Source organism: Cheilinus undulatus, linkage group 8, assembly GCF_018320785.1.
Source record: "Cheilinus undulatus linkage group 8, ASM1832078v1, whole genome shotgun sequence".
Lineage (NCBI taxonomy): Eukaryota > Metazoa > Chordata > Actinopteri > Labriformes > Labridae > Cheilinus > Cheilinus undulatus.
In genome coordinates, this window is record NC_054872.1 from 50823074 (window position 1) to 50850938 (window position 27865).

Below are 27865 nucleotides of genomic sequence, written 5' to 3' on the forward strand. Positions count from 1 at the left end.
GTGCATGTCTGTACTGCCCTGAAGGTAAAGGGGTAGTTCAGTGTTTTTTAAATACTGGATTTCAGATGTCAAACAAAGAACTACTAAATCTATGAAGACTGAGCTCACCAGTATACAGATGTCCATAGGTAGATAGACTTTCCGTCTGCTGCTGTGATAAGGGGTTGCTCTCAGGCACGTCACGATTCCCTGAGCTTTACCGATGTGACTCGCTGCATGGTCTGCATGGACATTTTTCACCCCTGCAAAACAAAGACCAGAAAAGAATAGAGTCAAGCATGATTTATGCTTCTGTGTTGAATCTTCATCCTAGTCTGCACTGTAGGTCCATCTAGCCCTGAAACCCACATCAACGCTTATGCATGAAACTGCCATGCATCTCCCCAAAAAGAAAATTTTCTTTGCATGCCACAAGCTGTGTGATTGGTCTGCTGGGTAGCAATGAGTGACTGCCAGTCCCTAAGTGATGCATACAGGAATATTGTGTATACTCTACTTTGAGATAGATGACTGCAGACAGTAACATAACAAGTTAAATCCACTTCCAAGGCAGTGATTCTACCACAGAATGGATTTTTGCATCACTAGCATCAGTCATTTAATTGCTTGCATGCAGTGCACACGAGGCCTTACTCGCCATTAGCAGAGTAGTGACATGTGCCAGATATCAGCTCAGACAGAACCCCATCATAAGAATATTAAAGAGCAGCCAGGTGAGTGATGTTGTAATTAATGTGCAGCACAGTAAGATCAAATGTTTCCTCTTAAACTTTAATGTCTGTAATAACAGCAACAAGCCACAAGCTGTGTGCTGCAACGGACCAACAAGGTTTGTCTTTAGCCCAGGGCTGCAGGGATTCATCTTGTGACGCCCTATTAACTGTTTTAAGGTGTGTTTTAACTCAAGACACACTTGTTTTACATCCATGTTGAGTCAAAGAAGCAGGTTACAGCATTAAATGAGGTCAGTGAAGCAGCTGTAAACATTGTAGCTGTGTAAACTTGCCGGTACTATAGCTAAAGTTATGTTAAATCTATAGCTGGGTACAGTTTTTCCAAAAATAAAAGCGATATTTCTTAAATTTTCGCTGAAGTACAATTGCGCTTTGCATGTGTTTCCATTGAAGGGAGTTTCGGGCATAGGCCTTGCAATTCTCGTAAAATCTCATCTTGCGTGAATCTGCTGCAGGGAAGCTTGACGCTCAAAACCTGTTGCGTGTAGGTATGGTTTGGTTACATCTACGGCGGTTGCCTTGATAATTTTTAACAAAAGACGAAGACAACAGATGATGGTTCTCAGTTAAAGTCAATATGTATGGCAAAAGCCACGTATAAGGGTATAAGTATGATGTTAAGAAAAGTCTCGTCTCTTCTTCTGCCCACATGTACCACGCCATGTTGTCTCGGAGTGACTGGTCATGTGACACCGTACGTCACGTCCCGAGACTTGTAAATGCAGAAAAAGTGGTTCCATTACACTTATACGATGCATTTCTATATCGAAATGCCTGAAAAACCTCCTCATGAAAGCGTAAAAACTTTTTAGCAATATTTTAGGGGTTTTTTTCAAAATTCAGGTGTTTCCATTACCAGTTTTTTATTGCGCTATTTCGATTTTGCGCATTTCCAAGTGTAATGGAAACCCAGCTGGTTATTTGTGCAATTTCTTCATAATAGAAGACCTTAGTTGTGATTTTCTCAAGTGCTCTTGTTGTAAAGGCCCACGTCAGGAAATGTTATACGAATACTGCCTTCACACAAAGAAGTGAACACAGAGAAACTTTTAAAAGCAGATCTGATGGTCAGACATGAGTTCAGAATGCCATCACAGGCTTGTTTAAGGCAGTACTTCTCAAACTTTTTTGGTCATTCCCCACTTTGAACAAGGGGGAATTTTCAAGCTCCACCTGCCCTGATCGCCCCAACAAAAATCCTGACAAATTACACATTTTTAAATTTATTGAACTAACACCAAGTAATGTAGGAGGTCATTTGTGCCTGACAGGTAACTGATGTAGCCTTTACCATGCGTTGTTCCTGCTGTCGATACTCAGTGAGATAACTCTAGATAACTCTTGTCATATTTTCTTTTTGGTTGGCTTTTTGGTTGACTTGGCTCATCTGTCTTGTGTGTGTGTGATGCCACTGGCTCTCAACCTTGGTGGTCCGTATCACAAATCTACCCATATTGTTCAGAGTAGCCTGCTGCTGTGTTTTGTGAAAGTTTGTTTTGTTCCGCTGCAATTAACATGCCGACGTCAATCATTAGTTTTGCACCAGGTTAGATTTTTCTCCCGGTTGCCTATCAAATGCTGTTTAATAATTTATTGTTCTTTTAATTTCAGCTACATGTAGGCTATTGTATGTGGGTGTTTTGTTTCGAGTGAATGATCTTTATTGTCAAGAAAGAAAGGCGCATTAAATTGAATATTTTCTCCCGTGTGTCGCGCCCCACCTGTCATGTCTCCATTCCCCACCAGTGGGGCACGCCCCACACTTTGAGAAGCACTGGTTTAAGGGGAAGAAGGGGGGTTGTAAACACAAAATATGCATTTAAATGTGTTATCTCTTTATTTGGAAATACTATGATATGATACAGTTACCGCAAAGGGCAAATAAAATACTGTGATGTACATTTTAGGCCTCATCACCCAGGACCACTGGCTGGCATGCAAAAATATCAGCCATGCATTTCCTCATCTATGTCTCTCTCAGCAGCTGAGCACGTCCAAACCATCACCCTGTCGTGACTCCGATGTCTCCTATCTTTTCTTTTTTGTAATAACTACAGTATAAGGACGGTACTACGGTATAAGGAGTATTGCAGAGCAACATGGACACACCAACACAAAAGTGTGTAGTGCTCAATGGTGTGGGTCACTACACCAGTAGTATAAACCAGGCTTCAGACCTTATCATGAATCCTCACCTACTCTAGCCTTATCGTGACCTTTATCCTTACCTAACTGAGATTTTTTTCACTTTGAAAGTTATGCATGAGCTCCATGAACCTCTTCAATCAGGATTTCGCACTCACCACAGCACTGAGACCGCCCTTATCAAAATAACCAATGACCTCCTCACAGCTGCAGATTCTGGACACATCAGCCTCCTCATTCTCCTTGACCTAACCGCTGCCTTCGACACAATATCCCACACCGTCCTCCTTGACCGCCTGTCTCACCATCTTGGCATCACTGATACAGCTCTCTCCTGGTTTCACTCATATCTCTCACAAAGAAAACAGTTTGTTACCATCGGCACCTCTCACTCATCCCCCGCCCCAGTTAACCAGGGCGTGCCTCAAGGCTCTGTTCTTGGACCTCTCCTTTTCACCATCTACATGCTTCCCCTTGGACAGATTATTCACAAACACGGTCTCAGCTTCCACTCTTATGCAGATGACACCCAACTCTATCTCAGCACCAAACCATCCACTCAGCTCCCTCCCCACTCCCTGGTAAACTGCCTCCACGACATCAAAGCCTGGATGACCTCTAACCAACTCAAACTCAACAGCAATAAAACAGAGCTCATGGTGGTGGCCCCCAAAGCGCTGCTGCAGAAGGTTGGAGATCTCATGCTCGATGTGGACGGGACCTCCATCTGTCCATCCTCCGAGGTCCAAAACCTGGGCGTCATCCTTGACTCCACCCTCTCCTTCCAGTCCCACATAAAGTCTGTCACCAAATCTGCCTTCTATCATCTCAAGAACATCTCCAGACTCCGACCATCACTCCCTGATTCTGTGGCTGAAACACTCATTCATGCTTTCATAAGCTCCTGCCTGGACTACTGTAATGGAGTCCTGTCTGGAGTTCCCAACAAAACCCTGGACAGGCTTCAGTACGTCCAAAACTCTGCAGCTAGAGTTCTCACCCGCACTAGACCCTGGCAACACATCACTCCGACCCTCATCCACCTCCACTGGCTCCCTATCAAGTCCCGTATCAACTACAAAGTCCTCCTCCTCACATACAAATCTCTCCATGCTCTGGCTCCCCAGTACCTTTCTGATCTCCTCCATCCATACACACCATCCCGCAACCTTTGATCTTCAGACACCGGCCTACTTTCCATGCCCAAAACCAAACTCCGAACCTATGGAGACAGAGCCTTCAGTGCTGCTGCTCCCACCCTCTGGAATACTCTTCCTGCAGACATTCATAGCGCTCCATCTCTGGACATTTTCAAAAAATGTCTCAAGCACCACCTGTTCACCACAGCCTACAGTCTTCACTAAACCACCCCTTACACTCATCCTACCCCTCACATAGTTTGTCCATGTCTATGTGTTCCTGTAAAGCGTCCTTGGGTTTCTTGAAAGGCGCTATATAAATTCAAGATATTATTATTATTATTATATGCAACGTATTACTAGAACAGTTGTGGTACATCCAGACCTAACCACAGAGAATGAAAGCTTGGAATGTGTTTATAATAATAACTACTCGCACTTCCTGCTGCCATCAGCCTCTCATGTCCTTACCTAAACACTCCAGCAGCAGATAAATCAAAGATGACTGTGTGTTCTCTGAATACGTCTCCAGCTCCTGGAGGTTTCTGTATGCTCGGTCCTCCATATCCTTCTCCTGGACGAACAGAGGATTTATTGTTATTTTTCAGAGCAACTCTTCTCTTTATTAATGACCACAAATATTTCAAATAGTTTACATAGTTTCTTGCAATTTTGGTGTACACAGAAATAAACCACAGTTAGTTTTTTCTAGTATTTCTTTGACCCTGTCTGGCGTTTGAGCCACATTCAAAGGCCTTTAAGCATGCTTTTGTACCCAAAAGAGATCCACTATTGTCAAAACTAGGAATCATCATAATCTTTTTAAGGGCAAGAGATGATTTACAAAGAAATCTGAGCCTTACTCTCTCAGTTATGATCCTCAGCAGCCATCTCTTTGTCAAGTAATGCTTCCTTACTGCCTGTAAAAGATCGTCCACACTGTTAATCAGCTTAAATAACAAAAATAGACAGTTGAATTCTCAGCTGACAAAGGCACAAAGAATGCAGTAAAACTAAATGACATGATAATGAAACTAAATTTGACATTTACCCTCCATAGCTCAGAACTGACAGGCTGGTTCGGAGGATCGTCTCTGTAGATTTCCTCTATGGCTGTCTTCCAGAACTGCATTCGCATCAACCCAATGGTCTTCTGGGAAACTGAGTCTTTCACCTTTGAAGAAAAAAATATAGGGGGGAAATGATTTGACAAACTTGAGCATTCAACAAAATCCCAGGTTTACATTTCTAACTTCAACAAGAACAGTAACAGAGGTAGTAGCAGTTAAGCTAACGGTAATATTAGTAGTACTGCATGAACAGTGGGTTTATTTAGTAATTTTAAAGGGTTCCAGTCCTTGGGGGAACTATATGTAGGAATACCTGCCTGTGCCAGCTCCACATTAAAAGCTCTCAGAGCCAAAGAGGAGCGCCGTGCCTCCTCTGGGAGGAGGAGAGAAGACACAAAGCCGTCATAGTCTCTGGACCTGAAGGGGAGAAGAGACATTTACATTTTTATTAACTATTTGAAACTGACTATAATTTTGGTATCAAAGCCATATCCAACCAGGATAAGGACCGGGAGCTTTCTTGCTGTGAGGCAGCAGTGTTAAGCACTGCAACATTGTTTGGTCCGTCACCTTTTCATAGACAAACCCACAGAACAACGATGAACTTGAACAGCGGAGATGGCTTCCTGCATCTTTTCTGTACATTTATTTTTTTGTTTCTGCTCATTATTAGTGTTCATCAACAGCATGATGTATAAAGCTGCTCACTCAAATAACACCACTTGTCTTTAAAATGTTTCACTTGATAATCCTTCATCATAGCAGGCAGATCAGTAGGAACTGAAGGGCAGGTGCACAGGATGATATCAGCAGCAAGACGATTCAGTAAAAAAATGTTGTAATGATGCCATTTAATGCTTATTTTTTAACAAAAAGACATCCAACCTTAAATGTTGGAATTACAGAAGAGGAGTAGGCAGTTGTTGATGTATCTCTTGCATACACAGGTCATTAAAAAGGGTTTTTTAAGCAAAAATGGCCAGCAAGTGTACTTGGGTGGCTTTACCTGGGTGGCCCACCCAAGTATTGACAATGCGTTGGAAACATTGTATGAGCAATTATTGTAGCCAAGATTGAACTATCATGGCTTCGACCTGCTAGATAAATCTGTAATCTTCACTAAAAAAAATACAGTATTTATCCAGTAAAACATGCTTTCAAACTTGTCTTAAAAGTGTTTTTTTAATTCTTGCATAGGGTATTTCTGGCATTTTCATGTGGTCTGAAGTGTAGCTACTACATTATAAAACTCTTGCTATTTTTTTTTTTTTACCTTTGCTACAACTCTGACAACGAAAGGCAGTACAGGTGTGGACATATTCAGTTGAAATATATGTCTGTTTGTAGGCTGTGTAAAGAACGGAGCTTGAGCTAACTTATGTCTAAAGAGTCACCTGACCAGCTCCTAACAGTACTACTTGTTAGCTTGTGTTGTCAGTTTATGGACTCACCTGACAAGCACCTAACAGTACTTCTCATTAGCTTGTGTAGTTAGCAATATAGACTCACATGACCAGATCCAAACAGTACCTCTCATTAGCTCTTGTTGTTAGCAAAATAGACTTACCTGACCAGCTCTAAACAGTACCAATCATAAGCTTGTTGCTAGCATCATAGACTTACCTGACCAGCTCCAAACAGTACCAATCATAAGCTTGTTGCTAGCATCATAGACTTACCTGACCAGCTCCAAACAGTACCTCTTATTAGCTTGTGTTGTTAGCATAAGAGACACACCTGACCCGCTCTAAACAGTACCTCTCATTAGCTTGTGTTGCTAGCATTATAGACTCACCTGACCAGCTCCAAACAGTACTTCTCGTTAGCCTGTGAGTCTGTTGTCGCGCTAGTTGCCGCTCTAACACATTGTATTTCCGCCGCTCTTTGGACGCAAACATTGTTAGGTTGAATATTTCTGTGCAAAGCATGATAAAGTGCCGTTTTACTGCTCAATAATCCATGTTTAGCACTGATGCCTGCTGCCATGTTCCCCTTCAACTTTCCCCTGTGTCACGTCAAAAACATTCCTCCGGCAAACCAACACTAAGAGCCTTTTAATTCCGCTACGCTGAGTTGAAAAGAAAAAAGAGCACATGCAAAGATGATGTTTTTCTTCTTCTTTGATAATAAATAGACATTAGAAGGGCAGAAAGGAGAACATTAATGTACCAGCTAGTTCGTAAATTACATTAATGTGACACATTATCGACCGCAAGGAAGACGAACTTTCAGTCAACTAAATAAATCTGGCCTACTGTAATCAAGAGAAGTTATGTTTTGGTTCATGTGTTGGTTCATTTCACCAAGCCCTACATTCAAGCATAAGTAGGGAATCGCTGGTTTTCAGAATCCTGACTTTCTTTTCTTATAAATCTATCTTTTTCCACTCAGAATTTAACTTGTTTTCTCAGAATTCTGGATTTAATTTCAGAATTCTCACCCTGGAGTCAGTAATGCTTATTTCTTCAGATTCTGGGTTTTCTTTCACATTACACCGTTTTTTCTCCTCGGATTCCTACTTCTTCCTCAGTATTTTAAAATAAGTTTACACTTAGAATTATTAATCAGTCAAATATCTACTTTAGTCTCAGATTTCTGATTTTCTTCCCAAGAACAGAATAGAAATTCGAGCACCTTTATTTTACTTATTTATTTATTTTTAATCAGTGACCCTATTCCTTTTTAGTAGACTACATAAACGCTATGTTTTTGTATTTGATTAAAAAAAACTCATAATCTTCCTGCTGTCTTTAAAACAGTCACCAGGACGATTGCATTTATTTTTATAAGTCTATTCTGTTATTTGCTCCCTGCAGTATATTGTATTACTTGACATCACTTTTATATTCACCTCCATACCTTAAAAGTAGGCCTCTCTTTTTAGGGTTAAACTTCATTTGAACGACATCGTAACATCAATTCCAATTGTTTTAACCATAGCTAATTTCAAACAGTAAAGTATTTATATGAAATATTTGCTTTAATGTGTTTTCTTTTTGAGTAAAAAGGCCAAATATGGGCCCGTTTTTATTCTAAAACCCTTTTCAGTTGAGCCTATTAGACTGACACTCGAATGTACAAGCGTCCTTCCCTGCCGAAGAATGCCGATAATCCGGTAAAACAAACTATTTACATTTCCTACCATCTAATTAACTGTCATGTAGCATTTAAGGAGACTAGTCAGTGTTCTGATCGGCACAAGGAAACAGTGAAGAAACGTGTAGAACCGAGAAGGATCGTGGTAGAACCATAGTAGAACTCAGCCGGGTAGCGACTACCGTAAACCTGTAATCATGGCAACGTACTGGGCGAGGCGCCAGTTTTTGGGGCTCGTGCTGCTCTCTGTACAGGTTCGGCGGTTGGAAAGCAAACTGACAAGGTGAGATGTTGAGAGTTTTTTTTTTTAAAAAAAGGTCTTACGTCGCTTAAAAGTGATTCAGTAGTAACAACACTTTATCGAACTGTTACTTCTAGGAGTAAATCATAATGTGAGCCAATTTTTCTTTAAATATCCCCAAATAATTCCGCGTATTTAGCTAAGATTTTCACTGAATTTATGCTAGCTGAGCCGTTTAGTCCAGTTCGTTTAAAACCATAACGGATAAAGAACAGAACTACTAACATTAAGATTGTTTAACTAAAATCTAAAGTTCTTGAAGTGGAATTAGGGGCCAAACTTTAAGACAAAAAAAAACATTTTTGTATGTGTGTTCATACTGGTATGCATTTATTTATTTATAGCAAGCTAGAAAAAGCTAAATGTCATTGATTATTGGCTTATTATTGGATTACTGGCTGAATGCATTAATGACGCATGGACCTGGTTTTGTCTTTGGAATTTAGGCTTGGCCTGACTGCTTTCACATCTTGTCCTATTCACACGTTTTGCATCATGAAGGCAGGCAAAACATTCAGAATGAATAGCAGGTTGATTACAAAGGTACATGAATAAAATGCAGTCCTCTCAGAAAGTTTAAGAAGGAAGAAATGTGGGTGGATAGGTTCCAGTACAGCTATGAGGGTAGGGTTCTGGTTTAGGGTGAAGGAATGAGCTAGGGCTGGGTAATATCTGATTTTTTTAAAACATCGATATATCTGTGGACAAAATGACGATGGGATCCTGTGAGACAATATTGTTTCTGAAGACTTTGAAGCAGTGTTACTCAACCAAAGAGCCAAAAAAAAATACCTTTGCAAGAGCCACAATGAAAAGTGGCAAAAACAGCTTGAAGTAGCGATAACAATAAGTTAAACGTGGCAAAAATGGTCAAAAAGGAACAAAAATGGGTGAAAATGGGCAAAGAAAAATGGGAGGAAAATGTGGAAAAGGGGTCAGAAAGTAGCAAAAATGGGTAAGATGTGACAAAAAATTGAGTTACAGGGAGCAAAACATGGTGCATAAGTGGCAAAAACATGAGTGGAAAGTGACTAAAATAGGCAAAAAGCAGTCAAGATTGGCAAAAATGGGCAAAAAATAGGAAGCAAGTTGTATTTAATGGCAAAAGGTAAATTAAATTAGTGAAAAGGAGTGAAAAATGGGATATATGTGGTGAAAAGAAGTGGTTAAAATGGGCAAAACTAGGAAAAAAGTGGTGTTTAAAGACAAAAGGTAAATTAAGTGGGTGAAAATGGGGAGAAAAAAATGAAAAAGGGTGAAAAATGGGATAAAAGTGGTTAAAAAATGGGTAAAAAGTTTTAAAAAATGTCAAAAATGGGCAAAAAAGTAGGGAAAAAGTGGTATTTTATGACAAAATTTAGCTTAAATGGATGAATGGTGGCAAAAAATGGTAACAAAGGGCAAAAAAGTTTCCCTTTTTTAAGGTTTTCTGGAGGAATAATATTTCAAACCAAGACATAAAAGAGCCACAAATCATCACACAAGAGCCACACGTTGAGTATCACTGCTTTAAAGTGTGTCTTAAGGACTGAGGTTTTAGGTCTGAGACATGTTTGGATATGGATATCAGCTGAAAAGAATCTGTAAATATCTGCAGAAATCTTATATCCTGTGTAGTTTGTTTTTGAATTGTTTTTAGCATTTTTATGATGTTTTTATCATTTCATGTGGGTTTGGGTTGCATTTTGGTCAACTTTTATTGTTTGTAAATGTATTTCACAAAACGTCTGGACTGGATTGGATTAATTTTTTAACAATACACAATTCTGAGACTGGCAGCAGGTCATTTTTGTTGCCTAATTCATTAACTTATATAACAGTTTCATCTTTGCTGATGACATATTCAAGTTGTCTGATTTCCTTTTTGTTTTACATATCACTTTCACACAAATGTGTTGGCAACAAGTTTGTTTTTTTATGTCTTTGACAGGTTCTCTTCAGAAGATGATCTTTTGAACTTGTCTAAAGAAGGCCACAGCCTCTCTGACTCTCATGTTCGAGAAAATCAGCATGTAGTCCATGACAGCAGAACATACGAGACCTGGCCCTCTGCCCGCCGTGATGCCCTCCCTGTGGCTGAATCAACTGTCTTTATATCATACATCCCAGGCAGGCAGTCCCGCTGGGTACACGGTCAGTGACCAGGTTAGTTCCTGAGAGTTTTCCATGCTAGGACTACTGGATCTAGTCATCTTACTTTGAAGGAACTCTCTCTCCAGGTCACATGATGTTTGTTCACAGCCCACTGAGGACAGTGTCGGTGGTAGAGCCAGGTGGGCCAGGCGGCTGTAAGAGGAACCACAGGGTGACAGTGCAGGAGACGGCGGAGGTTGCTGGGTGTATGTACGCTCTGAATGCTGGTTTCTTCAATACCACTACTGATGGTTGTCTGGGCAATGTGGTGAGCAATGGCAAGCTGGTGCGGGACAGCCAGGGAGTGCAGAACGCCCAGTTTGGTATCAGGAAGGATGGCAGCCTTGTGTTTGGGTAAGAGACTGACTAAAATTTGCAGAAAAAAGTGAGAAATGTAAGAAAAATAAACCAGACTGTCCCTGCAGGTATCTGTCCCAGGGTGATGTCCTGGATCAGGCAAACCCGTTTGTGCAGCTGGTCAGCGGTGTGGTGTGGCTGCTGAGGAATGGAGAGGTTTACATCAACCAGAGCCTGGAGGCAGAGTGCAACAAGTTGGTTGACCAGGGTAAAGCTGCAGGAAATGTCACAGAAATGTCTTCACACAGACATTACAGTTTTAATATTCAGTACCTTCAAAGCTAAATTGTGAGTCGCACTGGTTCTGAAGACTAAGGTTGCTTTTTGAGTCTCCCAAAGAGAAAAAAGTTTTAGCCTTTGTATGTATGATCATTTCTACTGTGTTCACCGAAGTCAACAGCATGCAGCTTCAATGCAGCTGTGGAGTTGCCATCTGTTTTCAACATATGACTACATAGGCCTTAAATGAAGGGGTCTTTTTGATCAAACCAGCAGTCAGCAAGGTCTGTGTACTGAACAGTATACAACTGTTTTCTTTGAATGCACCATTATGACCGATTCAGAAAGAAAAAATGCTAAAAGGTGCCACTATGACCCTATTTCTACAATGCATTAACATGGATTCATATCCAGTTAGTTCAGTTAGATACCAGGTGATACAGGGTTCCTGCGGGGTCTTAAAAAGTCTAAAAATGTCTAGAGTTCAGAACTTCAAATTTAAGGCCTTAAAAAGTCTTAAAAATGCCCAGATTTTCATCCAAGGTCTTAAATTTAATTGAGTGAAGTCTTAATTTTTTACTTTTGTTCATTCCCGAGAAGTGTTGGCCGTATAAAATACACTGAGTAAAACACCGTGATCAGAAGTTGATTCTGTGTTCTCTGTCTTTCTGAGGGGCTCAGATAGCCACCGGTGTTGGTGGGTGTTGATTAAACTACAAATCCCATGATGACTGCAGGCCAGTTTGCGACCTTTTGCGACATGTTTACAACTCCCACGCGTTCAGATTTACGTCCGCTGCTTGCTGTATCAGCGAATTTTTATGTTGGTTGGAAGCGGTCCCCAGCAATTGACACGAAGCTCGCTGTAAACTTTGCAGGAGGACCATTCAGTTAGGGACCTTGGGTGTGAAAGCGCTCGAGTCTCACTCCAAGGCGGAGAAACACCAGCTTGCCATAAAAAGCCCTCAGCGGGCTCAAACCATCACCCGGTTTTGTTCACCACCCCCGCCGTCTTCGTCAGTGCCCGGTCCCTCCGGACTCCAGCGCAGTGTCACAACCACTTCAGCTAACGACCTTCGAGCTACTTTTGGATCCAGTGAAACATCAAAATCATGACCAAAACCATGGCCTTCAAGTGCCCCCAGAGATAGAAATTAAGGGGGGAGAGATCTGGGGATCTGGGAGGCCACTCCACATAAAAAAATATACTTTATACATTTTCCTATGTATGGAAACTTATGGCCCACCCTGTATAGACATATATTAGTGTTGTGTTGGGAAGGTTACTTGGGTTAAGAAGGTAACTGTTTCAATTATTATCTGTTTTATGCTGAATTAATTTAATGTTTTATTTTTTTTTTGTTTAATCTTCAATAACTAAATGAATAAAAATAAAAGGTTTTGAATTTCTGGGATGATTTGAACGTTTCTGGTAATGTGTCGTGTTGGTCTAAAATTTCATTGATGATGGTCTCAAAAGGTCTTTAAAAGGTCTTGAATTTAACATACTGAAACCTGCAAGAACCCTGTGATAATACATAGTGCTTTGTGTGGATGCACCTCTAGGCATACTGAAAATGGTGTTGATATATGATAGCTCAGACTGCATACAGAAGTGGTCTGGGATGCCTTCGTCTGGATAGGATTTGTTGTGAAGATACAGTCGTACTTTACATACATCAAGCAAGAGCGCCCTTTTAATTGACATGAGCTGCTGTCTCTGCTTATGAACAAAAATCCTGGCTTTATTGATGTCCGTTTAGCCTTGCTCGAAGTGAGGAGAATTATGACTTTTATAGAGATATGGATTATTTGTCCCAGCTCAGGAATAGAAGCCTGTCATTTGACTCCTAAACAGCTCTTCATTTGGTGCCATTTCACCCTTTTGATGTCTTCAAAACAACACAAATGCCAGAAAGGAAATAATCTTTTATACTGTAGCTATCTGCTATTGTTTATAGGAACCAGCTCTTAGAACTGGCATATTTGCACATGACACATTAGAAACCCCTTCATAACTTGTTGTCTTGTAATAAGTGGTCCCCAGCCAATCTAACCACAAGGTTTATTTGGAGAATAGTACAGGCACCATGTTGTATGAAAGTATTTGTATGACAATAAGAGTGAGAAAAGCTGTCAAAGAGGCACTGATAGCCTCTTAGTGATTTATTCACCCCCATTCATTCTTAGCAGCAGCAGCTTCACTGCACACAGCATGCACATGCACGAAAGTATAGTCACTTGGTATCCAGATGCCCGAAAGATTGTTAATCACTGATAATGTTTTGTCTTAACCGGTGGTTCTCAACGTGGGAGTTGGGACCCCCTTGGGTGTTAGATTATGAGAGGGGGGTGCCTTGCTTTAGAAAAAACAAAATATATATTCAAATTATTTCAAATTTTATATGTTACACATTTATATGAAAATATGTACATACATTTTTTAAAAATGTAAAATAAAAACATGGTTATTGGTGAGATTATCCTGAAATTGAAGTAATAACGAGAAAAAAAATCTGTAAAATCCTAATTCTTGAATGTGGATGGCTGTGTTTAACTCTGCTTCTGCCACCTTCAGGTACAATGGGGATCCCCAGGCACCTTTTTTGGGGGGGTCCAAGCTAAAAAGTTTGAGAATCCCTGTTCTAAACAACCCCTATTTCTTTTTCTATTTTTTAAACTCAGATGTGATCTTTAAAATTACAGTTTGAACAGCAAAAAGCCACTTTTTTCTGGTCATTCAGAAAGATTTGGGGCACTTTAATATGTGAATGAACTGAAATGAATTAAAAAGACTGATACAGTCCACATTTTAAAAAGTGATGCAAATGAACTATATGTATCCAAGCATATTTTAGGCAAGAGTGGCAGCTTGCAACATAAAGTGAATGGTGTCAAATTTTCATTAATGTCAGGTGTGCGATGGTGGCAGCTGCTTTTGCGATCATGATGGCATTTTATTCTGAAATTTTTGTCTCACTGATACTTAGGATGAAGTAAATTGTTAAGACATGAAGAAGAAATGCACCTCTACTGATTTTATAGTCACATTAAAAACACCTCACACATAGGGATGCAGTTATCAGAGATTTTAATGGTACAATTACCTTGATAATAATCACTGCTGTCTTTCACATATTAACAGAGTTGTTCCGAGATTTTGTGGACGTGCTGTCTGGGAGGACGGTGGTGGGTCACGACATCCAGGGCAACCTGATCCTGTTTCATGTGGATGGACAGACCAATGAAAGAGGGTAACATTTATATTCTTGTTTATTTTCACTGTGGGATGTTATGAGTCTCATGGTGATTCTGAAATGGCCGCAGTCCAGCAGCAGCCTAGCAGTGCTGTTTTTCTAATCAGAGCAACATGTGAAATGTTTTTGTGTTCATCTGTCTGCTGCTTTTGCCAGCGCTCTGTGTCATTGAGATCATCTGTTTGCAAAGCCTGCAGACCAGTGTGGCCTGCCTAAGTAATTCCAATAGCTAAAAGCTAAAATTAAAAATACAACTGAAGGATGTTTTGAATTAGGAAGCCAACAGCTCCACCTAGGGTTACAGGAGTGCTAGGACTATAAAGAATAAGGCTGCACAGGTTCTTACAAAACCACAGTGAGGGTGCTATTTAAAAGAATTTGTTACAGAGAATATCCCAGATAAAAGACAGTTGTATAAATGACAAAAATTCCTAAAATGTCTCTAAAACAATTCAGTTCAGCTCCCCACACCAGAGATAGTTGCTGCCTTTAACCACTGACCACTTTTCGTCCACAATGTCATCTGCTGCTTCATCACTGGCAGGCTGTTCTTCTTCCTGTAGTTGCTACCTATTGTACTCATGGTTTTCCAGTAACAACTGCTACCGACCCAGGCTGGAGTATTCATCAGATGGACACTGGCTGCTATGCTTCAGGCTCGTTTGCTGGTCTGTCCTGCTGGAGAATCACCCTGCAGCTCATGCAGACTCTGAGGTTTTACACCTTCTCCTGTCTCCTCTGTAGGCCCTTACCACCTGTGCCCTTGTTGCTTGTTTTTAATTGCTTCATCAGAGGCAGTAGGAAAAATGTTTTATGCAATGGCATTCACAGCATTCTTTTGCATTCATCTTTTTAAGAGGACTTTTTTGGCTTTTTGCCTTTAGTTAGGACAGCTAAAGAGAGAAGGAAACATGGGGAGAGAGTTGAAAAGACAAGCACAGTGCTAGGACCAGGATTCAAACCTGTGAGAAGTAAAAGGAGAACTGCAGCCTTTTTGTATGGGCACCTGCTCTACCAACTGAGCTAAACAATGCCTAAGCTCAGAGACTGAAATGATTAAGAATGTAATCAAAGTAAAAATATTCAAAGCCTCAAACCCATAGAAAAAACACCCTAAAAAACTTTTAAAAAGCAGTAACATACATGAATGACACTCAACACTGACCCTGTCACACTAACAGACGTACTGTATATTTGTTCATTCATGAGCAGCATGAATCTCTGGGAAGTGGCCGAGTTCCTGAAGAAAAACGGCGTGATCAATGCCATCAATCTGGACGGAGGCGGGTCTTCCAGCTTTGTTATCAACGGCACATTGGCCAGCTATCCACCAGACAAATGGTGAGTTAAAGCAGGACTGTACAGATGAATCATCTCTTTAATAAACCCTTGGCCCTATTTTTCATATGCTGGTGTCTAAATGGTTAATGGGTACAAAATGTAACTGCTCCTTAGTTGCTCAGCCAGAAGTTTGTGGGGAAATGCTCCCAGTAAGAGTCACTGATCTTGTCTTTGTCCTTACAGGCACAAATTGTCATTTGAAATGTGTGTCAGCTTTACAGGAGGGATCTCTGCAGTGACAGACCTACCTATTAGAGAGGGAGTCTATTTTATAATCAGAAACAGTAATAACTTTAGTTTGTCTAAATATGGATCAACCAAAACAAATCAACAAAAGTCAATATATCTATTTTACTTGCGGTCCTTTCCTAAAGAGCATCTCTAGTTGATAAAAACCAAACCACAGGTTTTGTCCTCCTCTTCTTTTTCCTAGTAAATCAGACAACAGATGGCGCTGTGCCCGCCCTGTCTCAACCGTCTTGTGCATTCACCAGCGGCGATGTCAGCCAGAAAACTGCAGCGGACATGGAGAGTGTGTTAACGGATGCTGTCGATGTCAGGAGGGCTGGAAAGGAGACGCCTGTGACTCTTTAGTGTGTCAGCAGGCCGACTGTGAACCCCACGGTGTGTGTACAGACGGTAAGTTGAAGAGGGTAGGTTGGTCCTGGTTTCATTTCATCAATTCTTGTTCCAAATCCTACTCAACCTAATGATTCTGGTTCTTATCACTTCGTGACTCAGACTCTGATTTTTTTTTGGATTTTTTAAAGCAAAATAAAGTGCACAAACTGAAGGTTTGAAGCTGAGTGTGAAGCTGTAGGTATAATTATAAGTTAGCAGTAAACTGCATTGACAGTTGACTTTAAGGGCCTTTAAGGATATAAATACAGCTTTGGAGATAGCAGTAAGTGGGAAATTCTTGTTACACTTTAAATTGTAAGACATACCTTTAAAGTCTCAGTACTTGGAGAAATTATTAATGTCTCTTGAAATATTTAAAGCCAAATCTGAATTTCTTCCTCTCTAATTTGAACCTTTCATTCCATATTGTTGAACATTCCCCCTGAAACTTGCTCTTGAATTAATTTTCATTTACAGTCATTTGGAGTAGTAAAACTTCCATCATTCTGTCACACAACCAACCCTTTTTATCAACACTTAACGTCTTTTATTCACAAAGGTTGTGAGAATCCTCTCACAGAGCGCCTACGTTTTGCCACCCAACTTTCTCTGTTCCTGGTTCTCATTTTGTGGCTTTTGTCACAGCAAAGAGAAGTTTGGCTCCAGAGACAGCTGTAAACAGCGAGACTTAATACTACCAGGAGTACAGGAGAGAAGTGGAACCAGTAGTGCTAAAATGCTAACACATTTTCTGGTTTTAGGACTCATTACTACAGCACTCCATTTAAGAAAACTCAGTGACAAACATGCCACTATGATATAAGCATGATCTAAGCATGACACACTGTATAAACCTGGTTTACATGTTTATAAATGCTGTTATTCTGTCTCTCTTGTGTTATAGGTGGGTGTGTCTGTGATGCAGGATGGACAGGAAAGAACTGCAGTGAAGGTGATCTGTCTGTCATTGCCAGTGCTGGGTAGCGTTACTTCTGAAAGTAGTATTTTCAAAAACTAGTAACACTAAATGTTGACTGGATTTGCTACATCAAATAGCTCTAACAGTCCTGACCTTGGTGGCCTTAACAGCCAATCCAGGGTGCAGAAGAAAATTCAACATTGTCGTGTAGACGATTTTCAAATGATGCACAGTATGCAGATTCCACCACCAGGGGGCTCTCAGTCAAAACAATAACAGCAGATGACAATTAGGGACACAGCACCGCCCACCTCCCTTGCTTACTTCTTGTTTTTATGGGGACTTTTTTGTATAAAAAAATCTTTTAAAAAGTGAATTTACTAAATTGCAGTTATTAAACACACAGTTTGTAAAATTCTGCTACCAGGGGCCTCTTAGGCTCGACAGTAACGATATATGACAAGTACAGGTCAGCACTGCTCAGCTCTGCTGTGTACTTTTTGTTCTGAATTGAGGACTCAGTTCAATAAAAATGTCACCTCATGATTACTATATTTACCAACAGAAAACCAATGCTTTGTTTTCATTTATGAAAAACTTTTCAACATTTTTAGCATCCATTTTAAAGTTTTTACCTTTCTTAACCAATATTTGCAGCTTTTTTGCCTCTTTTAACCTATTTTTGATGTTTTTTACAATTCTTGCCTCTCTTTAATCAAGTTTCACCACTTATTTCCATCCATTTTTGCTTCTTTTAGCCAATTTTTCAACATGTTAAGCCAATTTATGCCTCTTTCATCACTTTTTACCACTTAATGGTACCAATTTTTGCCTCTTTTAACCCTTTTTTGACCAGTTTTTGCCTTTATTCTGCAATTATTTCATTGGTTTTCCTTTAAAGCAATTCTCTCTTATCCTGGCATTTGTGCACATCATGGATTAGCGATGAAGTCTGATTTTATTTTCCGAATGGCTTAGTTGAATGTGCCCATCCACATTGCAAGCATTGCAAATAAAATAGAAATTCTGAGGTGCAGTTGGCCAAGTAGTTAGTCTGCAGCCCATTGACAGTCCAGGTTCAAGTCTGGCCTGCGGCTTCTTTTCCGCATGCTTCTGCCCCACTCTGTTATCTCTGTTTCTGACTTTGCCCTCTGTCCTCCTCACTGAATTAAGGCATTATGAATCCCCTGTTTGGCTGGGCCCAAGAAAGCTTTCCCCTTTATCCCCCTTTATTGGCCTTGTCCCCATGTGTAGCCCGGGTTCGAGTCCGGCCTGTGGCCGTTTACCGCATGTCTCTCTCCAACTCTCTCATCCCTGTATCTGATTCTGTCCACTGTCCTCCTCTATCAATAAAGGCACAAAATTCAGTAAATTCACCATATGAGGAGCCGTTTTTATTGAACAGAGTCCTCAATTAAAAAACAAGCAGTGTTAATGAGAAGTACATGGTGGAGGTGGGCAATGCTGTGCAGTGCTGGTCTTAACTTGCTGGAAATGCTGAGTATGAGGGGCTCAACTTATGGCATCCTCCATGACATGGTTATAGAAATTAAGAATTTCTCTATCTTGAAAAAACTTGGGTAAATATTTGAGATACTGTAAAACCTCAATTAAAAATGTATAGCATAGTAATGGTTACTTTTTAAATGAACATACTGTAGACATATCCATGCAGAAAATCTACATACTGTGTCTTTGAATACTACACTTTTTTGTTTTGTTGATAAATTTCACATTTTGAGGCAAATGTGCTGTTAAACAGCTGTTAGAAGTTGGCTTCCTGATTCACTCCGTGGGCAATCCAAGAGCTTTGGGAAACCAGGAAGGACATCTTTAACAGCTGCAACAAAAACAAGTTTTAGTGGACAGAGTTTGATTGTTGGTAATAGAGCTGGAATTGGGTGACAGCCAAAGCAGTCTGTTTTCCATCTGCTTGCTGAAGCAGTCTACTGGAGCAAATTCAAAAACCTTGTGTAACTGCTGAGTATAAAAAATAAAGATTTAAACTTCAGCATTATCCCTTTATAAAAACTCTTTCTCTTTCAGCATGTCCTCCCGGTTTCTACGGCCCGTCCTGTTCTGAAAGGTGTCAATGTGACGATCAGTGTCTGTGCAACCTGCTGACAAGAAACAGTTCCTCCAACATCGACACAGGTGACACAAAAGATGCTGATAGCTGCACCTAAAGGCCAAATAGATTGTTTTTGTTTATGTGTCATTCTTCTTTTCTCCACAGACTGGCATTTGTCTAAAAAGTTGTTGCATTTATGGAAACAGCAGGAGGAGGCACACAAAGACAGGCTTTATACAGCAGAGTAAGTCTGTAAATATATATGTACAGAGGCTGAGCTGCTGTTAAACATACCAAAAAACATTTTAGCTGCCATACAGAAATAATTAAGAACATCAGCAACAACAATCAACAGAAGATAGAGTAGCACATACCAGGGAAAAATCACAAATCACCTAAATTTATCATGACCATTTAGCACAAGATGTGCATATAAATGGTACTAATATGAATGAATCACAATAGGATGGAAACTGAAGCAGAAAGCCTCATCCAGTTTGGGTCTGTAAAATCTTTCCATCCTTCTTCTCTTCACAGACTGACATGGCTGATAATGATCATCACTCTGGCCCTTTTTCTGCTGATCCGACTGCTTGTTTGCTGTCTGCGGGCGAGGCGCAGATGGTTCCTTTTCTGTTATTCCTACAGACATGTTCCACTGTTCAACATCAGCAGAAAGACAGTGACGGCTTCAGCTTTGCAGAGTTTATAAGTGGGTGAAATACGGGCTATTTGATTAGAAAAATACAGGAAGTGAAAAGGAGAAGAGACATCTTCCTCACAGACATGACTGCAGAAAAGCTAAATATCATCAGAAACCAACAAAACAAAACGCTATGATGAGATCACCAAAAATACGACCTGTAGAGTTAAGCTGGAGATTTGGTATAAAACAACTGGAGCTATGTTTGCTGAAGGTGAATCGTGAACTGAAGGGTGAATTCCTTGCAAAGCCACCACCGTTCATAGTTAACCACTATGACAAATGTATCTTTTATTCTTCAGTTACAGCACCTGAAGTTTCACCCATGATTATCCTTTATCTACAGTGGAGCCCCTGGAGTAAGAGGATAATTCAGCTGTATCTCCTGAATTCACTATAATGTTTATATTCACAATACGTCACATTTTTAATAAGCATGTGTATGTTTTAGGAACATTTTGCTCAAAAGAATGAAAAGCAAGATTATTTTTGCCTTTCTGGGTTGTAAAATACCAAAGATGAAGATAAGAACACATGTCAGTCCCCACCATCTCTCTCCTGTTTCAAGCTCTGTCCATGCTCCAAGCTCCATGTCCTGTCTTCAATAACAGCATTAAAGCTCTTTAGAACAGTGGTTTTCAAAGTGTGAGGCGAGCCTCCCCTGGGGGGCGCCACAGAGCTTCAGGGGAGGCGCAGAACCATAAACCTGAAAAAGGTGATTTGCTTTGCTAACCTCTGCTGTGCATGGAGAAAATGGATAGACTTATAGTTACTATAGGGACTATGCTATAGAGCAGTGTTCAACCCTCAACCAAAGAGTAAAATTGTTGAAAAATACCTTTGCAAAAGCCACAACCTAAAAGGTGAAAAGTGGCAAAAACAGCTTGAAGTAGCAATAGAAATAGGTTAACGGTGGCAAAATGGTCAAAAAGCGGCAAAATATGGGTGAAAATGGGGCAAAATGGTCAGAAAGTAACAGAAATGGGTGAGAAGTGACAAAAAAAACGAGTAGAAAGTGACTAAAATGGGCAAAAAGCAGTCAAGAGTGGCAAAAATAGGCAACAAAAGAGGAAACAAGTGGTGTATAATGGCAAAAGGTAGTTTAAATGGGCAAAAAGTGGCAAAAAAAATGTGACAAAGGGCAAAATGGGAAAAAAATGGCAAAAAGAAGAGGCAAAAATTTTGAAAAAAAAAGGGAAACAAGTGGTATTTAATGGTGAAAGGTAGCTTAAATGGACAAAAAGCTGCAAAAAATGGAAAAAAGGGGGCAAAAAAATGGCTTAAAAGTCGCAAAAATTGGGAAAAAGTGGCAAAAAGACGTCACAAAAATTTGCAAAAAAATTGGGGAAAGAAAGGGATATCTAATGATGAAAGGTAGCTGAATGAGCAAAAAAGGTGAAAAAGGGATAAAAGTGGAAAAAATGGGGAAAAGTGGCAAAAAGAAGTTGTAAAATGGCCAACAAAATATGAAAAAGGGGTATTTAATGGCATTATAACTGAATAAGAGGGAAAGGCAGATGTATAGGACATTTGCAAACCAAAATATCCAAAATGTATTAATGTTAAAAATGTTTAAAGGTTACACATAAATGTTTGAAATGTTGTTTATTTCTTCTTAGGGGAGGCTCACTCTCCCACACTTTGAAAACCCCTGCGTATTGAAAAATACACTCTACTTTTTTAACTTGAATTATGTAAATGATTATTTTGCAATTACTCCTTATCTGTTTCCTCATTCTTTATACTCCTGTATGTAAGCTACAGGCAGATCTAAGTTTTCTGGCAGGTGAAGTGTGACCGTTTGCCCTGCAGACACACCAGTTCAAACAGTGACAGTCATAAGACCAGACTATGTCAAGTTACTGCAGAAATGCATCATCAGTACAGGAAATGCTTCTATCAAAATAAAAGAACTTAAATTAAGTAAGAAATACTATTTGTTTCATTTCTTTTGAGCAAAAATAATTCATTAAAGCAGCCATCTGTTTCCTTAAATATTCAATTTAAAAAAATAATTATGTAGCAGTTTTACTGTTTCTTCAAAGGAACAAAAATTGTGGCTCAAATTCTATAAATTTTCTATAAATATAAATTAGTTTCTGTGTTTGACCCCTGAAAAGTAAGGCAACAATAAAATGGGCATTTAAATGTTCTACGGATCTACAGTTTTTATCAGCATGTATCCATACTGGCGGATAGGAAAGTTATAGCAGACATTTACAGCCAGTATATTGACAGATCGAGTAAATACGCTCGGGATGTTGTTTGGAATATTCAGTAGCTGGCTTTTTTCATCCGTTATTAGATTCCACTATTATTCCTGCATTTATACACATTTATTGAACAGATAAACAAACACAATGAGAATTTGAAAAGGGGATTAAGATAGAGGACAGGAGAGAAAAAGGCTCAGAGTTTGGACATTTTTTAAGCATAACAAAAGAAAAGGCTTTCATTCTGTGATTATTTAATGCCTAAATTTAAAAGAGAATGCAGCTATTATTTATGGTACAGCCTAATGTTTGTGTTTTATTTCTTTTTCTAAAACTAACAGGTATAACAAGAGGGACAGGTACATTTGAGTACAGGAGAGACATGGCATTCTTTACAAATTAAAACGTGATTATGTATCCTTAGCAGCTAAATTTAGTTTGGAAAAATCTGCGTAACAGATACAGACAACATATGAATATCCTGCATTCCTTTTCATGTTTTTTTCACCAATATTTTTCTCAAAATTATTTACTTGTTGTCATGTGGTCCAGTTTAATTGGCTTCATTTTATTCAAAAGGGGTCATATACTCCCAGTGTTTAGTCATTTTTTTTGTATTTTTCATATTGCTGGCAAACTGCTGCACACTTTCTAAACTGACAATGTTTTTATACAATCTAGACAGCACCAGGAGCTTTAAGCTCAAAATACAAACTGTGAGAAGATGTGTATTTTTTATTTAAACCCTTAGAACGTTTCAATGCAATTTGATTATTAAAATACAATGTTTCAAAACCTGTGGAATCTAAAATAAAATGTTGAAATTTTGGCATCTTTATTTACTTTGTACAACATTTCTCTTGTTTTAATCATACAATTGCATTTAAGGTTCATTTTTTTGTGTGTTGATGCTTTTCCTCCTCATTTTTGATCCTCAAATTATTTCACCACTAAATGCAGATGGCCTAATTTGAAAATGCCTTCATTGCACGCTGTTAAAAAAAAACAGGATTTAAAATTCAGATGGACTCTTATTTGAAATTTACCTGTATTTATTTCTGCATCTTGATCAGAATTATAACAGTGATTTCAAACCTTTCTCTGTTTTTTTCCTGAATGTAAAGTGAATTGATTTTACCTTAGTATAATGAACATTTACACATTAAACATACTATAAATCAGTGTTACTCAACCCTGCTCAACCAAAGAGCCAAATTGTTGAAAAACACATTTGCAAGGGCCTCAATCTAAGTGGTGAAAAGTGGCAATTAAAATAAGTAAAATGTGACAAGAATGGTCAAAAGGTGGCAAACACTGGGAGAAAAGTGGCAAAAATGAGTGGGAAGTGACCAAATAATGAGTTAAAAGTGGCAAAAATGTTGCAAAAAATGAGTGAAAAGTGACCAAAATGGGCAAAATCAGACAAAAAAGGTGGGGAAAAATGGGCAAAAAGTGGCATTTAACTACAAAAGGCAGCTTAAATGGACGAGGAGTGACAGAAAAGGGGCAAAAAATTGCAAAAAGCAGGATAAAAGTGCCAAAAAGGGGGAGAAAAGTGACAAAATGAAGTGGCAAAAATGGTTGAAAAGTGGCAAAAAAATGAGTTACACATGGTAAAAATGGTCCAGAAGTGGCAAAAACATGGAGAAAAATTAGTTAAAAGTGACTAAAATGGGCAAAAATCAGAATAAAGGTGGGAAAATGGGCAAAAAGCATCAAAGAGTGGCAAAATGGTAAATAAGTGGCATTTAATTGCAAAAGGTAGCTTGAATGGGCAAGAAGTGGCAAAAAAGGGGCAAAAAAAATTGCAAAAGCTGGATGAAAGTGTTAAGAAAAGGAGAAAAGTGACATAACGAAGTGGCAAAAATGGCCTTGAAGCAGCTAACACTAGGAGAAAAGTGGCAAAAAGGTTAGAAAGTGGCAAAAAAAATGGGTGGAAAGTGGCAAAAAAAAGAGTTACAGGTGGCAAAAAGCATCAAAGAGTGTCAAAATGGAAAATTAGTGGCATTTAATTGCAAAAGGTAGCTTAAAGGGCAAGAAGTGGCAAAAAAGATGTAAAAAAAAAGGGGCAAAAAATTGCAAACAGCTGGACTAACCGTGTCAAAAATGGGCTAAAAGCAGTAAAAATTGAATTAAATTTGCAAAAAATGAAATGAAATGAAAATATGCAGACAAAAATAGAGGTTGACAATTAAAGCCAACCGTGTAAGTGTGGAAAACAAACTGATTAATGTTACTTGCAATGGATTATTTCTGAGGCAAAATTTTTCCTTTTTAAGGTTTTCTGGGGGAATAATATTTCAGATTAAGACATAAAAGAGTCACAAATCATCACTAAAGAGCCACACTAAACGATTATTTAAACTGACAACTTATATAGTTTAATATAGTTGTGTAATGAAAAAAATTAACTACTCCGAAGTAGTTTTGTTTGACAATAGTGTTTTCCTTTTTCTGTATGGACATTTTTTCCTTTTTAAAACCGTAAATTTTCTGTTGTGTTTAAGACCATGGATTGTTACGGCTTTTATTTTGTAACGTAACCGGAAGTGACTCGGATGTTTTGTTTACCCTGAAGCTGCTCCAGCTTGATGACGATGTAGGGAGCACCGGGAGGAGAGGGGAGTTTGACGGGCTAGTTCTCCTCCTCATATGGCAGCAGTGTCGGTGAAATGTCCGGTAGTGTGTCTGCTGCTGCTGTGGTTCCGCGTGCGGCTGATGAACACCGAAAACTCCCGGTAAGATTAACGGTTACTCCGCTTTGAGCTAACTGCTAATGTTAGCATGTTAGCTGGTAACCTAGCCTGAAGAAGGACAGAAGTCTGAGCAAACTTCTTTTACTTCCTCTTTTATAAAAGTCAAATTCTCTGAATGAGGGTACTTACGGTGAAATTTAGTTAACAGGTAATGGCCAAATGTTTTCTCTGCATAAACCGTCAAACACCGAACTTATGTGCCAGCTGTTGATTAACATTACTCTTTATTTAAACCCCCTTCAGAGTGCAGAGTCCATAGTTTGACCTCCTGACCTTCCTAAAGCCTTTAATGTCTTTATCTGGGTCAATATTTAAAGACATTGTTTTAACATAGTGCCTATCAGCCACAGCTGATGTGATTATAAGTTTTGTTTTATTAGTGTGAAGCTGCACATAAAATCCTCTCTGTAATGTCATAACTTCTAACCACAAACAGCAAACCTTTAGAGTAACTTTCAGCCGTAAGATGAATCCTTTCCACGTTTTGGTTTCATTCTCGTTAACTGACATTTCCTCTCCAGAAATCTGGCTGCAGTTTGAATTTTAGGCCACATGGTGGCGCCATTTAACCTCCTAATGAGCCTAAACCAGTGTTGCTCAACAAAAGAGCCAAATTGTTTGGAAAAAAAAACCTTTGCATGGTTTGAAGTGGCAATAAATTAAATTAAAGTGACAACATGCGACAAAAATTGATTGAAAAATAAGTTACAGGTGGCAAAAAAGGTCAAAAAACAGTCAAACGGGGCAAACATTAGTAACTAAAATGGAAAAAAATGGGGGAAAAAATGGCATTCAATGGCAAAAGGCAGCTTAAATGTGCAAGAAGGGGCAAACAATGGCAAAATGGGGGAAAATTGAATTGAAAAGCAAGATAAACAAGGCAAAAATCTGTGAAAACATTATAAAACAATGTACCGGTGGCAAAATGGTCAAAAAACTGTAAAAATGCAGCAAAGGATGAGTGAAAAGAGACTAGAATGGACAAAAGTGGCAAAAATGGAAAAAAGTAGCATTGCATTCAATGAAAAAAGGGCTGCTTAAATGGCTGAGAAAAGGGCAAAACATGGCAAAAAGTGGAAAAAAATCCAAATATCAGGAAAAAAGAAAAAAAATGGTGAAAAGGGGCAAAAGAAGTGGCAGACTTGGGTTTAAAAAACTGTAAAAATAGATTAAAAGTGGCAAAAAAGGGAAGGAAATTGCAAATAAGGGCAATGGAAATATAAAAACAGAAAATAAAGGTTGACAATTTAAACCAAATGGTACAAGAGCAGGAAACAAACTGATTAATGTGACAGTGTCTAATTCATGAGTAAAAGTTGATCTTTTGAAGGTTTCCTTGGGGAAAAATATTTCAAATAAAGAAAAAACGCCACAAGTCATCACAAAAGAGCCACAGGTTGAGTATCACTGGCCTGGACAAACCTTAACCCCACTGAAGTCATAGTCCGTGGTCCAGACTGGATGCAGGTACAGCCCTGATAGCAGATACAGATGAGGACAAAATTACAGTTTTCTCAAATATTTCCCAACTGTGAAACAGAGGAAGTATTTAGTAACTCAGCTTTTCCAAACATCCTAGTTTTATTTTGGATGCTAACATTATTTTACTTATTTTGCACATAGAGACAAAATTATTTCATAAAACTACCAGAGTCTAAATCAGTGATACTCAACGTGTGGCTCTAGAGCCACATGTGGCTTTTTTGTTTGAATTGTCTCTGTTTTATGTTTCAATTTGAAACAATGTTTCCTATTTTTGACACTTCTTTTTTACACTTGTATCCTGCTTTTTGCAATTTTTGCCCATTTTTTGGCACTTTTCACCCATTTAAGCTGCCTTTTTGCAAGTAAATGCCACCTATTTCTCATTTTGCCACTCTGTGACAAAATGAGAAATAAATTATAAAAGATAAACTTTAAGAAAAAAGTGCAAAATGAAAATAAGAAAACAGAAACAATTATCTTACAGTCTTTCACTGTTAGTATAATCAGTTCTTTGATTTGATAAAAACAGTGTATGATTAGCCTATGCAGTTTCTTTTTTTAAAATTGGAATTGTATTCTATTTTTCTTCTTATTTTTTGTATTTATTTTTGATTTATTTCTGGTATTTGTTATTCGTTTTTTTGTTTAAGAAATAGAAATGAAACTTGATTGATTAAATTTAATTTTTATCCTTTTTTTCTATTTATTTTATTCTATTTGAATTTTACATGATTTATTTTTCCTTATTTATTTTTAAAAATATATATTTAATTTAACTTCTTCCTTTTCTTTTACTTAGTTTTTGGATTTTGTTATTATTTTTTCTTTTTAGTAGATTAATTTGGCTGCAGTGTTCTGGTAAAACTTTTTTTATTTTTATCACTAAATGCACTTGTAAAACAATAAATATGCAGGTAAAATAAGAAGTAACTATCACGTTCGCTGCATCTAGAAAACAGCCTGAAATTGCTGTAATTCTGTGTTTCTCATTAAATTAACTATGCTGGTGTAATAAATTTCATTGAATTATTTTTAATCATCATAGGGTTAAAATTGAGAACTAACCTGTAGTAACCTGTTGGCAGTGGCAATAAAAGGAATGCAGCCCTCTTGGTAATGAAAGTTGCCCATCCCTGCTTTAGACGAAGATTTTTCACTCTATTCTGCTGCTGTTTCTCTGAGATTTTAAAACTTTTTGTCTGCATATGCCACTGCTTTTGAAATTTAAATGTAGCTCTTTTTTCCCGTTGGTACAGCTATAAATAACACAAAACTTTGGGTATAAATCTGACCTCAGCTGGTACA

At 38.7% G+C, this 27865-nt stretch overlaps 3 protein-coding genes across 4 annotated transcripts in view; 2 read left to right on the forward strand and 1 right to left on the reverse strand.

Moving 5' to 3' along the window:
• ndufaf6 (NADH:ubiquinone oxidoreductase complex assembly factor 6) overlaps positions 1-7088 on the reverse strand; it is a 29741-nt gene extending 22653 nt beyond the window's left edge. Inside the window, exons 1-6 of one of the 2 annotated variants that reach the window (XM_041794482.1) lie at positions 6884-7088; positions 5406-5505; positions 5070-5192; positions 4882-4938; positions 4490-4592; positions 109-242 (exon numbers count right to left, since the gene is read on the reverse strand). In XM_041794482.1, the coding sequence (XP_041650416.1) occupies positions 109-242; positions 4490-4592; positions 4882-4938; positions 5070-5192; positions 5406-5505; positions 6884-7074 (708 nt within the window). In that variant the 5' untranslated portion in view covers positions 7075-7088. Of the gene's footprint in view, positions 1-108; positions 243-4489; positions 4593-4881; positions 4939-5069; positions 5193-5401; positions 5506-6883 lie in introns of both variants that reach the window. The other variant, XM_041794483.1, reaches the window with a different exon arrangement.
• Positions 7089-8381: 1293 nt separating this feature from the next.
• Positions 8382-19651, forward strand: LOC121514193 (N-acetylglucosamine-1-phosphodiester alpha-N-acetylglucosaminidase-like). The gene is made up of 10 exons (XM_041794295.1): positions 8382-8467; positions 10416-10618; positions 10705-10972; positions 11044-11183; positions 14340-14448; positions 15664-15792; positions 16226-16431; positions 17318-17365; positions 19379-19486; positions 19569-19651. Exons 1-10 carry the CDS (start codon positions 8382-8384, stop codon positions 19649-19651), a joined length of 1380 nt encoding a protein of 459 aa, XP_041650229.1.
• A 5252-nt stretch (positions 19652-24903) lies between these two features.
• LOC121514144 (N-acetylglucosamine-1-phosphodiester alpha-N-acetylglucosaminidase-like) overlaps positions 24904-27865 on the forward strand; it is a 32970-nt gene continuing 30008 nt past the window's right edge. The window contains exon 1 of the mRNA XM_041794239.1: positions 24904-25057. Coding sequence (XP_041650173.1) covers positions 24972-25057 — 86 coding nt within the window. The 5' untranslated portion in view covers positions 24904-24971. The remainder of the gene's footprint in view (positions 25058-27865) is intronic.